At 44.4% G+C, this 21,674-nt stretch overlaps 1 protein-coding gene across 1 annotated transcript in view; it reads right to left on the bottom strand.

Annotated features, from left to right (window-relative positions):
• Nucleotides 1–21,674, bottom strand: part of TMEM135 (transmembrane protein 135) — a 260,384-nt gene that overhangs the window by 225,329 nt on the left and 13,381 nt on the right. The window contains exons 2-3 of the mRNA XM_061628891.1: nt 11,725–11,852; nt 8,265–8,357 (exon numbers count right to left, since the gene is read on the bottom strand). Coding sequence (XP_061484875.1) covers nt 8,265–8,357; nt 11,725–11,852 — 221 coding nt within the window. The remainder of the gene's footprint in view (nt 1–8,264; nt 8,358–11,724; nt 11,853–21,674) is intronic.

The raw sequence follows: 21,674 nt of genomic DNA on the forward strand, positions 1-21,674 counted from the left end.
GTTATAGATTGGGGGGGGGAAATATTTGGTTCAGTAAGACTACATGCAAGAAGGATCTTGGAAATATTGTTGATCACAAGCTGAATACAAGCCAGCGGTATGATATGGCTGCAAAACAGGCAAATGCTATTTTAGGCTGCATTAACAGAAGTATAGTTTCCAAATCATGTGAAGTACTAGCTCCCCTTTATTTGGTACTGGTTAGGCCTCATCTTGAGTACTGCATCCAGTTCTGGACACCTCATTTTAAGAACGCAGACACTGTAGCTGGTTCAGACAAGGGTGATCAGGGGACTGGAAACAAAGCCCTATGAGGAGAGACTGAAAGAACTGGGCATGTTTGGCCTTGAGAAGAAGACTGAGGGAAGATATGATAGCACTCTTCAAGTACGTGAAAGGTTGTCACATAGAGGAGGGCCGGGATCTCTCCTTGATCATCCCACAGTGCAGGACACGGAATAATGGGCTCAAGTTACAGGAAGCCAGATTTCAGCTGAACATCAGGAAAAACCTCCTAACTGTTACAGCAGTACCACAATGGAACCAATTGCCTAGTGAGGTGGTGGGCTCTCCAACTCGGGAGGCCTTCAAGAAGCAGCTGGACAGCCACCTGTATGCTTCAAACTGGGGTCCTGCACTGAGCAGGGGTCGGACTCGATGGCCTCAGAGGCACCTTCCAACTCTACTATTCTGTGATTCCCTATGTATTTAACATAAATATTTATATACCGCCATCCCTCAAAACATCAGGGCAGTGTACAGCAACATAAAAACATGTAAAAGCAATACAAAGAAATTAAAATGACTAGCTGCTCGAAAAACATTTTTAGCAACTGCGTAGGCCTGTCAGCGCAAAAAAGTCTTCAAGAAAGCCTGAAAGTCAAAAGCAAGGATGCCTGCCGAATCTCTGCTGGAAGAATTGTTCCAAAGCATGGGACAAGAGACGTGACCGACTTCTGGCTGAGGCCAGGGGACAGCAGGCAGCGCTCCTCCGGATGATCTCAGTTCTGGGGCTGGGATATAAGGGCTCAGGCAGTTTTTAAGGCTTCCTGGATCCAAGTTGTTCAGGGCTTTGAATAGCAGAAGCCTTGAACCTGGCCTGGTACGCTATAGGCCGCCACTACAGATGATTTAGCAAAAGTGTTACATGCTGTCTGCCTTCAGCCTTCATCAGCAGTCTAGCTGCTGCATTTTGCACCAGCTGGAGCTTTTGGACCAGGCTCAAGGGCAGCCCCACATAGAGTGCATTGCAGTAGTCCAGTCTTGAGATTACCAATGCATGGACTATTCTCAGCAAGCAGGAGGAGACTCAGGAGGAAGAGGCTGACAGGCAGTGCCAGCCCTGGACTGGTTGTAAGCAACAAGGCAGGCAAAGTGGGGTTGACTAGAGGACAGTGCCTCACTAGCCCCATAGACCAGCCTCTGCTGTTGGTATACTTCCTCCTTGCATAGGATTTGAAATTTCTTCACTTTTGGATTATGGTTCTTTGAACTGAGTTGCTCACAGAAGGCTCAAAATGAACAGACAAATGTGAGGCGCAAAGGTGGATTTATGACTGCTGTTTACGAATGATTTCTTCAATGTCATTCTGAAGAAGGATGAAACGTGAGACTGTCCTGGAGATCTCATCTTTATCATCTGTATTGTTTGGAGAACTTCTTTGCTTTGTGTAGAGTGGCTGTAGCTTAGAGCATTTTGTAATACTGTATTCTATATACAGGTATCTGCACAGGCTCACATGTATGGTTCTTCATGCCAAAACAGCAATTATGTGTTTGATAACCTATATTTTCACTTGAGTTCTTGCAGCTTTGTCCTTTTGTTACTTACATTTGGGGACCCTCTCCTTTGTTTGTTTTTTGTCTCCAAATGCACAGGGCATTTATCAGAGTGCTAAAAATCCTGTTATTTTAGGGGCAACTAGGGCAGGGGTCACCAAGGAGGCCCGGCAGTAGTCCCAAAGTGCCATACGCTGGCGCCAGGTCTGAGGAACATTTATAGGGAAAGCAAGGAGTTTCAGATGGCCTGATCTGGTCTACTGTGGTTTCCTGGCCACGGTCCTGTTGTTTTTTTGGCTACAGCTTGGCAATGCTGAAACAACCACTGGTTGCACCCGGCATTGCTTCAGAACCCCCAGTTCAATTCCTGCTGCGAGTTCAACTCCTAACACTTTAGTTCCCTTGGAACTCCAAGGTTGCATTCGGGTCGTGCAAAGTCTTCCTTCAAGGAAGGGCCCTTTGGAGAAGGGTTATAGCTCAGCGACATAGCACCCAAGTTCGATCCCTGCCATCTTCAGGTAGGGCTGGGACAAACCCTTACCTGAAACCCTGGAGAGCTGCTGCCAGTCAGTGCAGACAGCAATGAGCTAAATGGAACAGTGGTCTGACTCGGCATAAGGCAGCTTCCTAAGTTTCTACGGTGAAAGAAGCTCCAATTTCAGATACTAAAGACAGATGCAAGCACAATCAGCCATGGCTCTGGAAGGGCATTCAGCTCAAATGCTCCCTACCCTATGTTCCAACAAAAAATAATTGCCCACGTCCCCATCCCAGACTAGGGATGCAGAGAAAGGGAAATGGCCATAGCTCAGTGGTAAAGAATCTACTTTGCAGGTTAAGTCCCTGGCATCTCTTGGTAAGGCTGAAAAGATTCCCTGCCTGAAACCCTGGAGAGCCACTGGCAGTCAGCATACGTCAGGTGTGGGGAACCTTTGGCCCTCCAGATGTTGTCGAACTGCAACTCCCATCAGCCCCAGCCAGCATGGCCAATGGCCAGGGATGATGGAAGTTGTAGTGCAACAACCTCTGGAGAGCCCAGGGATCCCCAACCCCTGTGTAGACAATACTGACCTATGTTCTTGTACTGGAAATGGACAAAGTGAAAAAGATGTTAGGGGGGGGAAGTTGAAGCTTCCTGCTCAAACGACAGGGCTGGCCTAGGAAGCTGAGCAGCCCCTCCCCCAATTTGAGTCAGAAGTTGGCCCCATCTTTATATCCAGGATAGATCATCCCTTACATCCTGGATGCAAGATCGTACTCTGGACTTGTGGAAGAAAGCATTACTGTAATGTTGCTACTTACTAATGCAAGCAGTAAAGGCATATCTACATTAAAGACTTGTCAGCGTTACTGTCATGGGTTCCCCAAAACAATAATCCTAGAAATTGTGCTTTATTGAAGATGCTAAAAGTTCTCTGTTTGAGGTCTTTACCTTGCCTCCAAAGAACTGCAGCTCGCAGGGTTATTTATTTCACTTATATTCTGTTTTTCTTCCATGCAACTCAAAATGGTATATACCAAAATACCAACCTATCCATCTATTATTTTACATGCAGACAACAGGGATCCCTAATGTGGAGGGGAGGATAGAGAAGACCCCTGCTCTTGTAGGAACATTACCAGCAGAAGGGGGCAGGAAGGAAGCAGGTACTCAGCCTGAGCAGTGACAAGGCTTTAATTATGTTGGTTGAAGTCCCCAAGTCAACACAAGGAGCTGCAAGTGTCTCCCCTACACCCAACAGTCATTTTGGGGAAGACGCTGACCTTGTGTTCTCCTCCAAAATGGTGTGGGTGAAAAGAGAGGAGGAACTGGGCACAGACACTGCTTCCCACAGTTGCTTTGCAGGGGAAGGATGGACTCGGATTCCCTTCACCCCAAGGTCACTACGGTGGATGAGGTAGGGGATTTCCCACTTAACTCTCACTGCCAATTTTGCAGGGTTTCCATGCTTGTATACACATATTCTAAGAGGTCAATGGTACAGACCTATAGAGTGAAAACAAACAGAGGGGAGAGGAGTCGGTGGACTGCCCATTTTCCTTCTATCTCATTCCAAGGACCTTAGCAGTAGTTCATGAATACTGCACCTGTTCCCACTAGTCCCTTTCACCCTCTCTAGTGACTCCTTCACTTGCAAACAGCAAGTGTGGCTGAGAACAACATGAGCACAGCAGGAATGGAAAAGGGCTCCATTCCTAAGGACATCTTTTGGAGTCTCAGGATAAGCAGGCATGAGGAGAAGGGCAGGCAGGTGCCTCAGATATGTGTAGAGGCCAAATGGAGCTATATGAAGAGTACTTTTGTGATCTCTGGACCCATGAAATGTAAGTGAACATCTCAAATCACGGAGGCAAGACACGCATGTCATATGCTCTGAGGATTTCTATAAAGCCATGGTCCTTAAAGAAGGTTCTCTATGAAACCTCCCACTCCGGAATTTAAAAATAAAGAGTAAGAGTGAGTGTGTGTCCACTGAATAGCTGAGCAAGAGTGCTGACCTCCCCACTCACTGAAAGTGGCTATTTGTATGAATTTTCTACCCCTCTACCTTAAACCATGCTGATCAACACTAGTGCTGTAATTCACTGAGTTGAAATATTTAGCATTTTCTTCAGTAGCAACTTCCTGACATCTTTAAAAATACATAGCAATATTCTTCCAGCATTTGCCAAAAATAAAATAATTAAAAAACCCTAATTTCAGAATTCAGCATTATACAAACATACCTGTGTTGTTGTTTTTAAAAAAGTAACAAAAGCTATGAAGTTAAATCACAGAAGAGGTTAATTCCTACACACTGATTACACCAAAGCTCTAAACTAGCCCACAAGCAGGACATGAAGGCACCAGTCCTCTGAGGCAGCTGTTCCCCAGCAACTGCTTTTCAGAGGCATGCTGCCGCTAGTCCTGGAGGTAGCCTAGAGCCATCATGACTAGTAGCCATCAATAACCCCTTTTTCATTTTCATTTTTAAAAAAACTTTTAAAAACCATCTAAGTTGGTACCCATCACATCATGCAGTAGTGGATTCCATGATTGAACTACGTGTTGTGCAGTACCAGCTGGTGGCTCCATGTCAGTGGGGCAACAGAATCCACTCCGGAGTTTAATCCAAACTTTCAGGGAGCTGTCCAAGGTGCTTGAAAATTTGGACAAAAACCACTGACATGCAGCCACCAACTGCCACTGCCACTGTATGAAAAGGTGCTTCCTTTCATCTGTCCTGAATCTCTCAGCCAAGAACTCATGTATGACTCAATATTCTAAACAAGAACAGTCAAAACCCACATTACGCAGAGGTAATAATTATTCCGGTAGGAACTCCTGGGAGTCTTACAAAGTTGTGACTATTTGGCAAGGAGGTGAAAAAGCAAGGATGCCAGGGAAGACTAACGACGGATGGCATTAGGACAGTCTTTTAATTTCGCTTCTGTCTCTTCTGTTTGTATGGAGCAGGGACACAAACCTGACAAAGACAGGCTTGCAAGTATTACCAGTGGGGAGCAACAGCAGTGTAAACGCAGCAGGGAGATGGTAACCATTCTTTGGGCAGTTGTTGCTAAATCTGCTTTAGGAACAGAGGAGTGAGGATTAGGAGTAATGGGGACAACTTAGTCCTATGAAACACAGAATCCCCATCATCTGACAGCACTTCCTAAGATCTTCGAAAACAATGGAACGCTGATAGCCCATGACTGCTCATCTTCACTTATTTATGAAATCCCTATTCAGATTATGATCAGGATACCTGAAAAATCATCCCATTCCTCACACATGCAGTCAGTCACTGTGCTCTGCAGGTGAGGGCCACTTGCAGATAACATCCTACCAAGAGGTCCATTCTACACAATAAAGGAATTGGGCCTTTATTTTATTTATTTATTTATTTTTATATATTAAATTTATATCTCACACTTCCTCCCAGAAGGGGCTCAGGGTGGCAAACACTAAAAGTGCTCTAAAACATCTGAAAAACAAAAGACTTTAAAACATATTAAAACAAAACATCTGAAAAACATCTTTTTAAAAAAAAAAAACCAGCTTCAAAAACATCTTAAAGAGTAATTCCAGCACAGATGCAGACAGGGATAAGGTCTCTCCTTAAAAGGCTTGTTGAAAGAGAAAGTCTTCAGTAGGCACTGAAAAGATAACAGAGATGGTGCCTGTCTAATATTTAAGGGGAGGGAATTCCAAAGTGTCCGTGTCACAACACTAAAGGTCCACTTCCTATGTTGTGCAGAACAGACCCCCTGTTAAGATGGTATCTGCAGGAGGCCCTCACCTGCAGGGTGCAGTGATCGACTGAGTACATAATCTTTCAGGTATCCTGGTCCCAAGCTGCATAGGGCTTTGTGCACCAAAACCAGCACCTTGAACTTGGCCCTATAGCTAATGGATAGCCATTAGCTACCCTGATGGTAGCCAGTGCAATTCTTTCAGCAGCAGGGTAACATGTTGGTGATACCCTGCCCCAGTGAGCAGTTGTGCTACCACATTTTACATGAGTGGCAGCTTCTGGACCAATCTCAAGGACAGCCCCACATAAAAGCCTATTACAGTAATCCAGTCTGGCAGGTTACCAGAGCATGGACAACAGTGGTCAGGCTATCCCAGTTCAGAAAGGGCCGCAGCTGTCTTACTAGCCGAAGCTGGTAAAAAGGCTCTCCCAGCCACTGAGGCCACCTGGGCCTCTAGCAACAAAGATGGATCCAGGAGCACCCCCAGAGTACGGACCTGCTCTTTCAGAGGGAGTACAACCCCATTCAAAGCAGCCAACTGGCCAATTATCTGAACTCTAGAGCCACCAATCCACAGCACCTCTGTCTTGCTAGGATTCAGATTCAGTTTATTGGCCCTCATCCAGCCCACTAACGAGTCCAGGCAGCGGTCCAGGGCTTGCACGGCCTCTCCCGTTTCAGCTGTTACAAAGAAATAGAGCTGGTATCATCAGTGTACTGCTGAGACCTCGCCCCAAATCTCCTGATGACCGCTCCCAAGGGCTTCATATAGATGTTAAACAGCATCGGAGACAAGATGGTGCCCTGTGACACTCCACAGCACAACCGCCAGAGAGCTGAAAGACAATCAGCCAGTGCTGTTCACTGAAAACAACCCTGGAGATAAAATCAGAACCACTGTAAAACAATGCCTCCAATATGCATCTCACCAAGTCGGCCCAGAAAGATACCATGGTCAATGGTATCAACACCCGATGAGAGATCAAGTAAGAATAAAAGGGTCACACTCCTCCTGTCCTTCTCCCGATAAAGGTCATCCATCAGGGCAACCAAGACCGATTCAGTCCCATAACCAGGTCTGAACCCTGATTGGAATAGGTCAAGATAATCTGTTTCATTTGCTTGCAATTGCTGTGCCACAACCGTCTAAATCACCTTTCCTAAAAAGGGGGTATTTGCAACCGGGCAGTAGCTGTCACAAACCAATAGGTCCAGGGTGGGTTTTTTGCAGGAACGGTCAGATCACTGCTTCTTTCAAGGTGGCTGGGGCCACTCCCTCCTGCAAAGACACATTGATCACATCCTGGATCCACTCAGTCATATCCCCTCGGCAAACTTTAATAAGCCAAGAAGGGCAAAGGTCAAGAAGACACTTTGCGGGCCACATTGTTGCAAGCATGTTGCCCATGTCATCAGGCCACATCAACTGAAGGTGGTCCCAAGACATTACAGCAAATGTTACACTGGACTCCTCACTGGGGACTACAGTATATGTGGATGGGGCATCAAGATTACCATGGAGCCGAGCAACTTTACTCTTGCAATCAATTCACAGTAGTCTTCCAAAGGCTCTAAAACTCAATTTTCTGGGATTTATGTTAGCAGATCCTGGACAATATTAACAAGCTCCACTGGGTGGCTACTTGAGGACCCAATGGAAGCAGAGAAGTGGGCCTCCTTTGCCACCCTCACCGCCACACAGTAGGCACGGTTATGTTGTTTTACTCATGCCCCATCAGCCTCACAGCACATCTTTCGCTTCAGGGTTGTGGCACCAACCCTCTGGAATTCCCTCTTCTGAAATATTAGACAGGGGCCATCTCTGTTCTCTTTTTGGTGCCTACTGAAGAACTTCCTCTTCTAACAAGCCTTTTAAATAGAGACATCCCAGTCTTCATCTGCATTGGAATTGTTTTTAAGAAGTTTCATTACTTGTTGTTTGCCACCCTGAGCTCCTTTGTTGGAGGATGGCCAAGATACAAATTTAATAAATAAATGAAACCTGCCACCCTAAAGCAAAACACCATGTATTAGTGTACTCTATATATTTATTATTTATTTATTTATTGTGCTTTTATACCGCCCTTTAGCAATAAGCTCTATATACCCTCGCAAATTCTTAAGATACCTACATATGATACAATATATTGTCAACTTGGATCAAAGATTCATTTTCCAGCTGGCTGCAGCCGATTCCCACCTACAGTAAAAGAGCAGAAGCAAGTGAAAGATCTATGAATACGTACCTGCTCTTCCTCTCACAAAGAATAGCCACATAAGAAGCCGGTAAAGCAGCACCGAAACCAGGAGTCCAAAAATAAAATTTTCCAAGTATCCTCCTGAAAAATTAAGTGTAGCATTTGTTATGCTGCAGTGGCAAAGCATGAAGAAACATTATCGGGATCACAGACTGCACCTAGTAAAAGAGTACATTCATTCATATATAGTGGCTCAGATCCGGAGCAACTCCACTCGCAGGATACTCCCAATGGAAGAAGTGGGCAAGGTGATTTTCATCAATTTCACCTTCTTTCTGCAGCCTTCTGTGCCTCCCAAAAGTATGCTCTGGAGGGTTGGGGTACCCTCCAGGAGACTGTGGGAAATGGCACTGGAAGCTTAATAGGGAACTGGCAAAAACTGCTCCCCCCTTCTTCCAGTGGGAGCCTCTACAGCAGCCTTTCTCAACCAGTGTGCCTCCAGAAGTTGTTGGACCACAATTCCCATCTTTCCTGACCGTTGGCAATGCTGGCTGAGGCTGATGGGAGTTGTGGTCCAACAACATCTGGAGGCACACCGGTTGAGAAACACTGCTCTACTGGATCACAGTCTCTTCTACGAACAGAAGGAGCCCTTTCAATTGTAAAACAGCAATTCTGGATCCAACCCAGTATACATAAAGGTGACAGGCACAAAAGCTGCCTCAGGCAAAACGCAGCCCATTGTCATCTCACGCTTCTTAACTAGTATATCAAAGAATCTCTTAACATTCATTCTTATAACACCCCAGGAGGAACATCAAGTTTACATCCATCATATTTCAAAGGATTATTTTGGAACAAAGCGCTACGTAAGTTTTCCCAGTGACAAAATATATTTGTTATCACAGGACAAGCTGTAGGTTAGTCCAGCCTATGCCAAAAATGCTTATTAGCACCCAACAAAAAAAGGACACAATAAAAAAATCCTCTTTAAAACCTCCTCCTCCCTTGTAATTTCTTAGAAATCTCAATACTACCTTCTGGGATTATTCTGTGTTACAAACAGGAATACATAGCAGAGAGAGGTATTTTAGTTGGCTTCCCCATAACTATGTTATTCACTTCCTCTAGAGTGCAAATCGCTTCAATTTGGTAAGGCTTTTGGTGGTGAGGGTTACGATTTTAACACATGTTTTACGCCATCTGTTTTCCATTTGGACATTTCATGCTCGTGCATTTTATATTGGAACTATTTTGGATACTTGGAATACGGTTGGTTAGAAGTCCAAATAAATAAGTAAATACATTTATAATGCATTAATGGAATTTTATACTTCGGACGTGGTATGCATTCATTTTTATTTTTTAGAATGGAAGGCCGTAACTCAAGCTTATAATGCATTTGCCTGGCTGCCTGGGACAAGAAAGAGTTGCCTTTAGAAAACCAACCAAGCTGAGAAACTTGACAAAATTTGGTTCCCCCCACTTTTAGGTCACAAATGACTTACCAATAAACATATGAGAAAGCGAGCTAGTAAAAAATATTTGTGGGCTTGGGAATTTTTCTGAACTTCTTAACAAAGTTTCTTTAGGTGATGCAACTCTGATGCTGTTCTGAAGAAGAACCCAAGGATGCTTCCTTCCTTCAGCTCTGGGACCAGCAGGGTCAAGTAGCGGGTTTCTAATAATCTCCCCAAATTCACTTCTTGAACTGGAGGAGCGACAGCTGTCACCCCAAGAAACAAAGAAGATAATCTTGCACCTTACCAGTTTGGGAAACACCACCCTAACTGCTGATAGCAGAGGAACGCTTTCTTCCTTTCTAACCCTCTAAAATGAATCCTTTCCAGGTTTATGTGTAGGAGTTAGCAGCCCATCCTCTGTCTTTTATTTATTTATTTATTATTTAATTTGTATCCCGCCCTTCCTCCCAGCAGGAGCCCAGGGCAGCAAACAAAGCGCTAAAAACACTTTAAAACATCGTAAAAACAGATCTTAAAATACATTAAAACAAAACAGCATTTTAATCATTTTAATCTTTTTATCTTTTTAATCTTGTAATACTAATCCTTTTATCATCTTATATTTTGTTTAATTGTATTTTGTTTTCATTGTGTCTTACATGTTTTGTGATTTTATTATTATGATGTATGTATTTTATCCTATTATGTTTACCGCCCTGAGAGCTACTTGCTATGGGCGGTATATAAATGCAACAAAATAAAATAAATAAATAAATAAAAACATTAAAAAAAACTGAGCCTCCTCTGAGAACAAGGTGTTCTTGCGTATTAGCACTGTGAGCAATTAAGTAGTCCAACTGCAACCAAGACAGACACACATCAGAAGTGTGAGAAGGGAGAGTTTTTTGGGCTCACAGGAACCTTTCTTATTTGATTCTCACTGCACATTTTGCAGCTGTGTCGCAACATATATATGAAGCCAAAGGAGGAAAAGCAGCATCATTCCTATACCTTGCACTTATTATTGCCCTTCCTGCTTCCCTCAAGCAACATCTCTTTGTTCCAAATGCTGACAGCTGAAGTGGCAAATATGTTTGCATGAGAAAGAAGCAGCAACACATTCAAAAATAAAAAAGCTTCTCAAGCCCACAATGCCCTAGAGAACAAAACGAGAACCTGGAAAATATTTTATTGTAAGCTGCTGATCTGTGCAAGTGAAAGAGTTAAAAGACATTTCCTGAACAGAAAAATGGGCTTGTTTTCATAATCCCACAGGATGACCCCTGATGGCAAGTAAGCACTTTTTAGCTAGCAAAAGAGGAAACAGCACTTGTCTGCCATCTCCAGAATACTGAAAATATGTGAGTGTAAGCTCAGCAAATAAACCCAAGGGATGGGGTGGGATTGGTATTTAAACATAATAATAAATAATGATGGGAGGGTTGTTCTTTAACAGAAATTCATGAATCTTTTTCCAAAAAAGGTTGTTGTTTCTTTGTGTGTGTGTGTGTGTGTGTGTGTGTGTGTGTGTGTGTGTGTGTGTGTGTGTGTGTGTGTGTGTGTGTGTGTGTGTGTGTGTGTGTGTGTGTGTGTGTGTGTGTTGTAAACAGAGAAATAGGATAGCACATGTCAGCCAGGGGGTCTAAGGGACACTGGGACACTGCACCCCTTACCTCCCAGAAAGAACATCACAGCAAAGGGGAGATCAACAGCCAGAGAAGTAACACCTGCAAGGAGTTTGCTTCCAAGGTTCCCTGCCAGAGAAAACACTTACAAGAATTTTCTAATTAAGATCAGACTGCTTTGTTCCTCCTCTCTCCCAATCATGTTTCCTTTTGTGTTATGTCGTTTAGATTGCAAGACTAAAGACAGAGAACGTCTTACTGATATGTGTAAGCTGCTCTGGGAATCTTCTTTTCTCAGCTGAAGAACAGAGTAAAAAAAATCCTTCCAATAAATAAATAAAATCTACAAATCAACATTATGGAAGAAGTTATTCTACCACCCTCAGATTTTAGAAAAAGTGAGAAATCAAGTTGACCAACCTTAAAATGCAAAAAAATGCAATATACAGACTTCCATTTGCTGTCAGAAAGGACATTGATCGCAGGATCTCAGGGAGCAGTTTGTGCAAATAATAATCAAGTTTTCGCTTCCGAAGAATTGCAGCAATCTGAAAGAGATATACCAATTCCAGTTTATCTATGCATTACATTTTTACATTTTATTACTTTTTCTAATAAAGTCAGGCGAGCACATATGGAAATGGTATTCCCCACCCCCATTTTAATCCTCACAACAAAACCCTGTCAGGTACACCATGCTAGCTCAATGTGTTGAGAATGAGATTTGTATTAATAGAAGGTTTGATCAATTCCTGGACTTTAGTACTGTTAAGGTTAATAAAATTAAGATTTTTGTAGAACTTCTTGCAGCTGTTAAACTATTTCGTCTAGATCAGATTGCATCAGGCAATCTAAAATTGTCATCCTAGAAGGAATATTTTATCCAGGACCAAGTTTTAAAGGTTAGCTACTGCAAATAAGATACCAATTAACTGGAAAAAGGACTTTGAGCTCTAGTTTGAAGAAACATTTTAATATTATCACTGGGAAATTAATGCTAGTCTCAAGTGCCTCTGCTAGGAAGATATCTATAACTTTATAGTACATGATATAATGGACTAAAAGGAACTTTTAATCTTTAAGATTACAATCATATGCACACGTATTTGGAAGGAATCCCCACTGAATTAAACTGGATTTGCTTCTGAGAAAGGAAGCTTGGATACTTACCGGGAAAGTCCTTTCTCTGGTGCAGCGAACAAGGTATCCAATCACTAATGGGCTAATCCCTCTCTCTGCCCAGGAGAGACAAGGAATCATGTGACCAAGTTTTAATAACCTTTCCTGCTGACCCCTCCCCAATTTCCATCTATGGCCAAGCCAGCAGTCAGAGATCTGACTTCATCACACACACACATAAAAAAAGGTCCAGAAGAAAGTAAAATCCAACTGTTTAGGGTGTGTGCTCCTAATGAATATGCTTATGAGGGTACAGCATTGTCAAGAAGGACAAGGTCTAGATACCTCACTGGCTCCATCAGAGAGAGAAAGTACTTTCACCAAAACTTCCTTTCTCTGGGGTGGAGCTAAGGAGGCATCCAGCCATTAATGGGATGTGCCCTAGCTTAGCTGCTAGGTGGGAATCAGTGTTAAAAATCTAAGAAGAGAACAGCATTTCTCAAAGACTGCCTCTGCAGAAGTGAAAGTTTCCAAATTGTAGTATTTGGTGAAAGTAGACAGGGGCTTCCATGTGGCTACCCTACAGATCTCAGTAGGTAGGATGTTTGTGGAGAACACTGAAGATACAGCTGAAGGTCAAATGGAGTGTGCTGTGACCAGGGCTGTGGAGTCGGTACACCAAACCTTCCACTCCGACTCCTCTATTTTTCTACTGTCCGACTCCGACTCCACTCAAAATTGCTTCCAACTCCACAGCCCTGGAAAGGGCTGTATATGTCTTTTTAAATTGGAAGCTCTCATAGGAGCATTTTTATCGCTGCCTGAATATGTGCTGATCTTGGAATCACAGCATTTGTCTTCATCTGGGTCCTGTGCCATACACTGACACACAAAATGTTTTCCATCTTGAGTTATGGTGAAATGCTCAACTGCAGCTGACTTCATGGGAAGCTTCTTTGATATTTTGAATTTATATTTTTTAAAAATTGTCAATCAAAATTTATTTTGAAGCCGGAGTCGGAATCGGTACATTTCTACCGACTCCGACTCCACCCAAAATTGCTTCCGACTCCGACTCCATGACTCCGACTCCAACTCCACAGCCCTGGCTGTGACATGACAAGACTTAGGGAGGTGGTGAGGCTTAATGTACTCATGGTTTGAGCCAGGTAGCAATGGTAGGAATAGAGGACTTTTTTGCCTAGAGATCTAGGGTGAAAGGATGCAGACACAGAAGAAGCATGTCTCATAGAGCTCTTTAAAGTGCAGTATCCACACAGTTTGCACCTTCTCTGAGAAATGGGAAGGCCGAGGCAGACAGAAGATAGAATCAACTTCTGTGATCCATAGAAGATGGGATTCCACCTTTGAACATCTAATCAAGGCACAGGATGGCATCTGTCAAAGCATAGGGTGTCTATACAATGATACAGAGATGTCTTCCCAGAAATAGGGCACTTAGTTCAGAGATTCATCGAGCCACTGAGATGGCTGTCCAGAAGGCCACTCTGAGATATAATCTGCTTGGCCAAGGGGGGTGGGTCCATTTAGATCTTGAGGAGGACAAGCAGACTCCAGGACAGGAATCGTTGGATAACTGGTGGGCTGAGAACCCCTCTGAGGAACTCATAGATTAGGGTGGACCTCAAGTTATTTGCACTTTCCCCTAGAGAGTACTGACAGTGAGGCCAAAGGCTGTCTGCAGAATGTTAGGCTTCAGCCCCACATTGAAGAATTGCTGTAAGAAATTTAGAAATAGTTGCTGAAGGATTAATTTTCTTTCAGCAAAACCACATCCTGAATGCCTTCCAAGAGGGTTTATAGATCCTGTTTGCAGAAGATCTGTGGAAGGCTAACATGCTGCCAACAACTTTGTGGTGGTAACCTAATTTGAGGAAAGCCTGCTGCTTAGTTGCCAGGATCCTAAACATAGCCAGACTGTGTTTGGACACAACACGAACCTCTAGCTGAGTAAGTCCAGAGATACAGGTGGGAAAAACTGTTCTCTGCTATGGCTAGAACTTCAGAACCAAGATTCCAGATCTTTTGAAGCACTCTGGAGATTAGGAGAGTGGGAGGAAAGACACAGGGCAGGTCTCTGAGCCAGGAATGCCTTCCATTTGAAGGGTTTGGAATAAATTACCTGGAGTAACTTCTGGCTCCCTAGGGATTCAAATAGGTCCATGAGGAGTCCTGAGATTACCTTGAACGGCTTGGGACTACCCCAGCTCTACAGAGGAAATCCCCTTGAATGCTAAAGATTCTGTATATGTGTTGATCTCAGATGCACACAAAGAAGGATCCTGGCTTCTAACTGGACAGATTGGGACCTAGTGTCTCCCTGTTTATGTTTACTGAGATGTGCTTTTGTTGCCACATTATGTTTTTGCACTAAGGCATGCTGATGTGGGAGAAAGGGGAAGAAGGCTATGATGGCTATGCCTTGAGTTGACTGGTGAAGGCAGTAAGTTCCTCGACCCTAAAGGCTTGTATTCATGGTCAGGATGATTTCTGCAGTTCTTACAAGTGAGTTCCTTTGCTGAGGTTTGGGGAGGACAGCCACCAATGAAGAGACCTGTGGACCTTTTGGTGGTGAAGGAGCAATGAAAGGGTCAGGAATAGAAGGACTTCCTGGCACAACACCGCGGCCCCTACAGTGTTGGCCAAGGACACCAGGTGTCTGCTGACATAAGGAAGGTCAGGGAAGAGATATCTGCAAGTAGATGTGGGCCCCACTTGGGAGACAGGAAAATGTGAGCTGATTCAGTATCTATCACCTCTCTGAGATGCTGTAACTTTCATGAAGAAAGGAGGTTCTTGGTTGCATTCACAAGGAAGCAGAGATCCTTCAGAGTGGCTAGAGTAACCAGGATGTTCTGAAGGACCTTGTGTCTGTAGGGGGATTTCAGAAAGCACTCATCCCGGTATGGGTAAAGTTGCCCTTGAGGTGTCAACCTTATCCACCTTGAGGTGGAAGTGGGCTACCTCTGACACCATGAGTTTAGTGAATTCCTACAGGGCCAATGAGAGGCCAAAGGGAATAGCCAATATTGGTAATATAAATCTTTATAAGTAAAACATAGACACACACACACACCCAGTGTCTGTGCGCAACAGGAAAATAGAAGTAGACTTCCATGAGATTGACTGAGGCTAGGTAGTTATCCTTCTAGAAGGCCTCCCAGATAAAGGCCAAGGATGCTATCTTGAACTTAAGGTGCCCCTTCTTTGGCACTATGGAAAATATCAACTGGTTGATCAGGAAGCATACCTCTGAAGGGACTGGCTTGATGACCCTGATGTTAACGAGTTACTGTATAACAACAACAACATCGCCTGTTCTATGATGGCTCATTTGTTAGGAAAGAGGCTCCTTCAAAGGTTGTCCTCTCCAAACAGGTAGATCTCCTTAAGGGGAGCTGAGGCTCAGTTTGAGCAAGAAGGGGCATCAACCTGCCACGAACATAGCTAAAGAGCTTGTCTGCTGCATGAGGCAGCATGAGCTGCAAGCTGGAGAATCTAAGGAGCCTTGTGCCACAATTAATATCCTTTTGGCATCCTTTTGGGTACTTAGAAAAATAATTACAAACCACCAATTCATAATAAAAGTATTGTGGACACAAAAAAAAAGATATTATAAAAAAATTCAGAGTTTGGGTGCTCTTGAAGGTCTCAGAGGCAAGTTAGAAGCATTAGGGAACACTAAGCTGGAACTGTGGTGGATGCAGCAGCTGCAGTAGCGGAGGGATTGCAAGCTACTACATAATGGGCTCTGGGCTTCTACTAGGAGGAAGGGTGGGATATAATAATAATAATAACAACAATAATAATTAATGATGATAATATAATGGCAGCAGGCTCAATTATGGCTGGGGCCCGTGGCTACTATAGAAGCAGCACACTCCTCCAGGGGGCTAGGGCATAGCGGAGGCTCTCAGGAGGAGGCTTTGTGGTGCCAGATGGTTCTTTTTCATTTTTATTGTTAGCTTACAGCAGGGGTGGGGAAACTTTTTCAACCTGAGGGCCACATTCTCTTCTGGACAACCTTATGAGGGCCACACACCAGTGGTGGATGGGGGACTAGAGGCAAAAGTGGGTGGAGCAATGAATGTAAATATTGCCTCTGCACAGTAGGATAATTTCTAGACACACCCTCCCTGTGTTCCATCCAAATATGCAAAAGGCATTATTTGTTTATTTAATTATTATTTAATTTGTATCCCGCCCTTCCTTCCAGCAGGAGCCCAGGGCGGCAAACAAAGCGCTAAAAACACTTTAAAACATCGTTAAAAACAGATCTTAAAATACATTAAAACAAAACAGCGTCAAAAACATTTTTAAAAAAACAACTTAAAAAAGGGTTAAGAACATTATTAAAAAACATATTAAGCAATTCTAACCCAGATACAGACTGGGACAGGTCTCAACCTAAAAGGCTTGTTGAAAGAGGAAAGTCTTCAAAAGGCGCCAAAGAGATAGCAAAGATGGCACCTGCCTAATATTTAAATATGATCAGAGTCCAATAACACATTCCAGCTAGGTAAAAGCACTCATGATGTAACGCAAGGCCAGTGAAGGGTGTGGTCTGGGGAGAGTTCTGAGGCCAAACAGAGAGGCCTGGAGGGACACATTTGGCCCCTGGGCCTGAGGCTCCCCACCCTTGATTTACAGGAATAAACCACCTTGATGTGCCAGGTCCTCTTCTTTGTAACTCCTGACTTTCCCACAGCCAAACAGCAGAGAAGAATAGGTGAAAGTGAAAAAGAGAAAATGCCTTCTCTCTCTCTCTCTCTCTCTCTCTCTCTCTCTCTCTCTCTCTCTCTCTCTCTCTCTCTCTCTTTTCTTTTATCAGAAATGTACTGGGAGATAAAGGACTACTGGAGAGGAACAAACAGCTAAAGAGTAGGAATAGTTTTGTTCCAGACAAGGCAAGGAAGCAAACTCAGCGGGACTGGTACAGTCATTAAAAACTGGTCACCTGATACCTTGCTGCTCCAGGCAGAGTGAGGGATTCATCCATTAGTAGATGGATGCCTCCTTCACCCCAGCTAGACAAAACTCACATAGGACTGAGCTGAACATCCTCCATAAAATCCATCTCAATCCTCTGCCGTTCTCAAGGCTGACCGGAACACTCACATAGAGTGAGAGAGATGGACTTATTCATAAGTACTGACTAAAGAAAATATACATGCAGGTCCAGACAGCAAACAGAACTTCAAAGTTTGCTTGCTTCTGATTATGCGCTTTGCAGCAAACATAAAAATTACATCAAATGCATTTATGAAGACTAAACATTCTCCATAAAATTTTAGAACTTTAAGAGAGAGGCAGAAGGGGGGGGAGCCACACTACAATTTTATTCACTCTACATTATGCAAATTCAATATTGAAAAAAAACATTTTCCCCTGAAGTTTCCATGATAGCCTCTCTTGTTCTTCTGCACCTTTTATTTTTCTTAAGATGACAAAAGGCACAATGAAAGCTGGAACAACATGGTTTGAGTCAAAGTTCAAGCTACTCTATAGTACCAAAAGATTAGTGACAATGTGAAGTGGAAAAAATATGCACCAATCTAGACTAAACTGAATTATAAGTTTTATCTCAAATACAAACATACATACTGTTCAATTACAAAAAAAAAAAAACCCTAGCTTTCACACGTGTCCAAGCTTTTCATTTTCACTAAGGACCCAAAATGCCACACCTTTAACAGACATGCTATTTAGACAGCATTGATTTGGTATGGTATCCCACCCTGTGGTCAATTCCAGCTTCACCACTACCCTAAATCTGCATGGCTATCAGCAGCTGTCACAGGCTATCCTGTATCTTTAAAGGGCTTGTCAAATTTTACTGAAAGCCACTCCTTCTCTACTTATAATTTATTTATTTATTTATTTATTGCACTTGTATACCGCCCCGTAGCTGAAGCTCTCTGGGCAGTTTACAGCAATCAAAAACATTAAAACAAATATACAATTTAAAAAAATATTTTAAAAACAATTTAAAACACAATTTTAAATTCAAAACAATATAAAAACAATTTAAAAACACATGCTAAAATGCCTGGGAAAAGAGGAAAGTCTTGACCTGGCGCCGAAAAGATAACAGTGTTGGCGCCAGGCACACCTCGTCAGAGAGATCATTCCATAATTTGGGGGGCACCACTGAGAAGGCCCTCTCCCTTGTTGCCACACTCCCAGCTTCCCTCACAGTAGGCACCCGGAGGAGGGCCTTTGATCTTGAACGTAGTGTACGGGTGGGTTCATATCGGGAGAGGCGTTCCATCAGGTATTGTGGTCCCAAGCCGTGTAAGGCTTTATAGGTCAAAACCAGCACCTTGAATCGAGCTCAGAAACATACAGGCAGCCAATGCAAGTGGGCCACAATCGGTTTTATATGTTCGGACCGTCTGGTCCCTGTTACCAATCTGGCCGCTGCATTTTGCACAAGCTGCAGTTTCCGAACCATCTTCAAAGGCAGCCCCACGTAGAGTGCATTGCAGAAATCTAATTGTAGTAATCTAATAACTGGCTTATTTTTTCAAATGTGGGGAAGAGGTTAGAAATAAGGGTTGTCAATTTTTTCCTCTAATCAAGCTGTGCCTGTACCTTGTTCCGGTCCTCCTCACACCCGCAGGACTGTTGGTCCTATCAGCCAGCTCTCGGATCTCCAAGTGCTGCTCCTAAACGCCAGGTCGGTACATAATAAGATCTCCCTCGTCCACAATTTAATTGTCGATGAGGGTGCCGACCTGGCATGTATAACCGAGACCTGGGTGGGTGATCAGGGAGGAGTCACTCTTTCCCAGCTTTGCCCACCTGGGTATATGGTTCAGCACTTTGGTAGATCCGAGGGTCGGGGAGGTGGGGTGGCTGTGGCCTATAGGAGTTCTCTCTTGCTCATCAGGCACCCTGTCCAGGTGACGACTGGTTTGGAATGCCTCCACCTTGTGCTGGGTCAAGGAGACAGACTGGGAATTTTGTTGGTGTACCGTCCACCCTGCTGCCCAACGGCTTCCCTAACTGAGCTGACAGAGGTAGTCTTGGAGGTATTGTTGAGGTCTCCCAGACTATTGGTACTGGGAGACTTCAACATTCATGCCGAGGCTGCTTTATCTGGGGCGGCTCAAGACTTCATGGCCTCCATGGCAACCATGGGGCTGTCTCAATTTGTTACTGGCCCAACGCATGTGTCGGGGCATACTCTTGATTTGATCTTTGCCACTGGACATGGAGATGGTGATCTGGAGATGGGGAGTTTTTTTATCGACCCCATTGTCATGGACAGATCACCGCTTGCTGAAGTTTAGGCTTACAGCTACCCTTTCCCTCCGCAAGGGTGGATGACCTATTAAGTTGGTCCGACCTCGGAGATTAATGGATCCTCAGGGTTTCCAAAGGGCTCTGGGGGATTTTCCGGCTGATAAGACAGGCGCTCCTGTCGAAGCCCTGGTTGAACTGTGGAATACGGAAATGACCCGGGCCATGGACACGATCGCTCCTGCGCGCCCTATCCCATGCAGAGCTCATGCAGCCCCGTGGTATACCCCGGAGCTGAGAGCGATGAAACAAGAGAGGAGAAGGCTTGAGTGCAGATGGAGGCGTACTCCTGACAGATGCAATTATGCCTTGGTAAGTGCCTCTACTAAGTTGTATACAGAAGCGGTGAGGGCAGCGAAAAAGCGATACTTCGCTGCCACTATTAAAACATCTCTCAACCGTCCAGCGGAGCTCTTTAAAATTGTCCAAGGGCATTTACACTCTAGTCCTCAGGACATTATAGAACCGTCAGAAACCCGCTGTAATGAGTTCGCTGGGCACTTCCAAGATAAAATCTCATGCATCCGCCGGGACTTAGACTCCAGTATTATGGCAGCTGAACCTAATGAGGTATCTGGAGCACGGTCTTGTCCTCATTTATTGGATGAGTTTCAGTTGGTACAGCTCAAGGACGTTGACAAGGTGCTTGGACTGGTGTGTGCAACCACTTCTGTACTGGATCCTTGCCCCTCTTGGCTAGTGAAAGCTGGCAGGGTTGGAACAGCCGGCTGGGCCAGGGAAGTGATAAATGCCTCCTTGAGAGAGGGAGTGGTCCCTAGTCACTTAAAAGAGTCGGTAGTGAGACCACTCCTGAAGAAACCTTCCCTGGGCCCAGATAATTTGAACAACTATAGACCGGTAGCGAATGTTCCATTCCTGGGCAGGTCTTAGAATGGGTGGTTGCCAGCCAGCTCCAGGTGCTCTTGGATGAAACCGATTATCTAGATCCGTCTGAATCCGGTTTTAGGCCCGGTTTTGGCACAGAAACAGCCTTGGTCGCCCTGTATGATGACCTATGTCGGGAGAGGGACAGAGGGAGTGTTACTCTGTTGATTCTCCTTGATCTCTCAGCTGCTTTTGATACCATCGACCATGGTATCCTTCTGGGGAGACTCACGGAGTTGGGAGTTGGTGGTTCTGCTTGGCAGTGGCTCCGCTCCTACTTGGTGGACCGTCTCCAGAAGGTAGGGCTTGGGGAACATTGTTCAATACCCTGGACTCTCCATTGTGGAGTCCCGCAGGAATCGGTTCTGTCCCCCATGCTTTTTAACATCTACATGAAGCCGCTGGGCGCGGTCATCAGGAGCTTTGGAGTGCGTTGTCATCAGTACGCTGATGACACGCAACTCTATTTCTCCTTCTCATCTTCTTCAGGTGAGGCTGTTGATGTGCTGAACCGTTGCCTGGCCGCGATAATGGACTGGATGAGAGCTAATAAACTGAGGCTCAATCCTGACAAGACTGAGACGCTGTTGGTGAGTGCCTTCTCTGCCCAGATGGTGGATGTTCAACCTGTTCTAGATGGGGTTACACTCCCCCTGAAGGAACAGGTTCGTAGCTTGGGGGTTCTTTTCGATCCATTCCTGTCTCTCGAGGCTCAGGTGGCCTCGGTGGCATGGAATGCGTTCCATCACCTTCGGTTGGTAGCCCAGCTACGTCCCTATCTGGAAAGCAACGACCTCGCTTCAGTTGTGCATGCTCTGGTAACCTCTAGATTGGATTACTGCAATGCGCTCTATGTGGGGCTGCCTTTGAAGACAGTTCGGAAACTACAGATAGTGCAAAACGCAGCAGCTAGACTGTTGACAAGGACCAGGCGGTCCGCACATATAACACCTGTTCTGGCTCGTTTGCACTGGCTACCTATTTGTTTCCGGGCTAAATTCAAAGTGCTAGTTTTGACTTATAAAGCCTTACACGGCGCG

This window comes from Rhineura floridana, chromosome 5 (assembly GCF_030035675.1).
Source record: "Rhineura floridana isolate rRhiFlo1 chromosome 5, rRhiFlo1.hap2, whole genome shotgun sequence".
NCBI classification, from domain to species: Eukaryota; Metazoa; Chordata; class Lepidosauria; order Squamata; family Rhineuridae; genus Rhineura; species Rhineura floridana.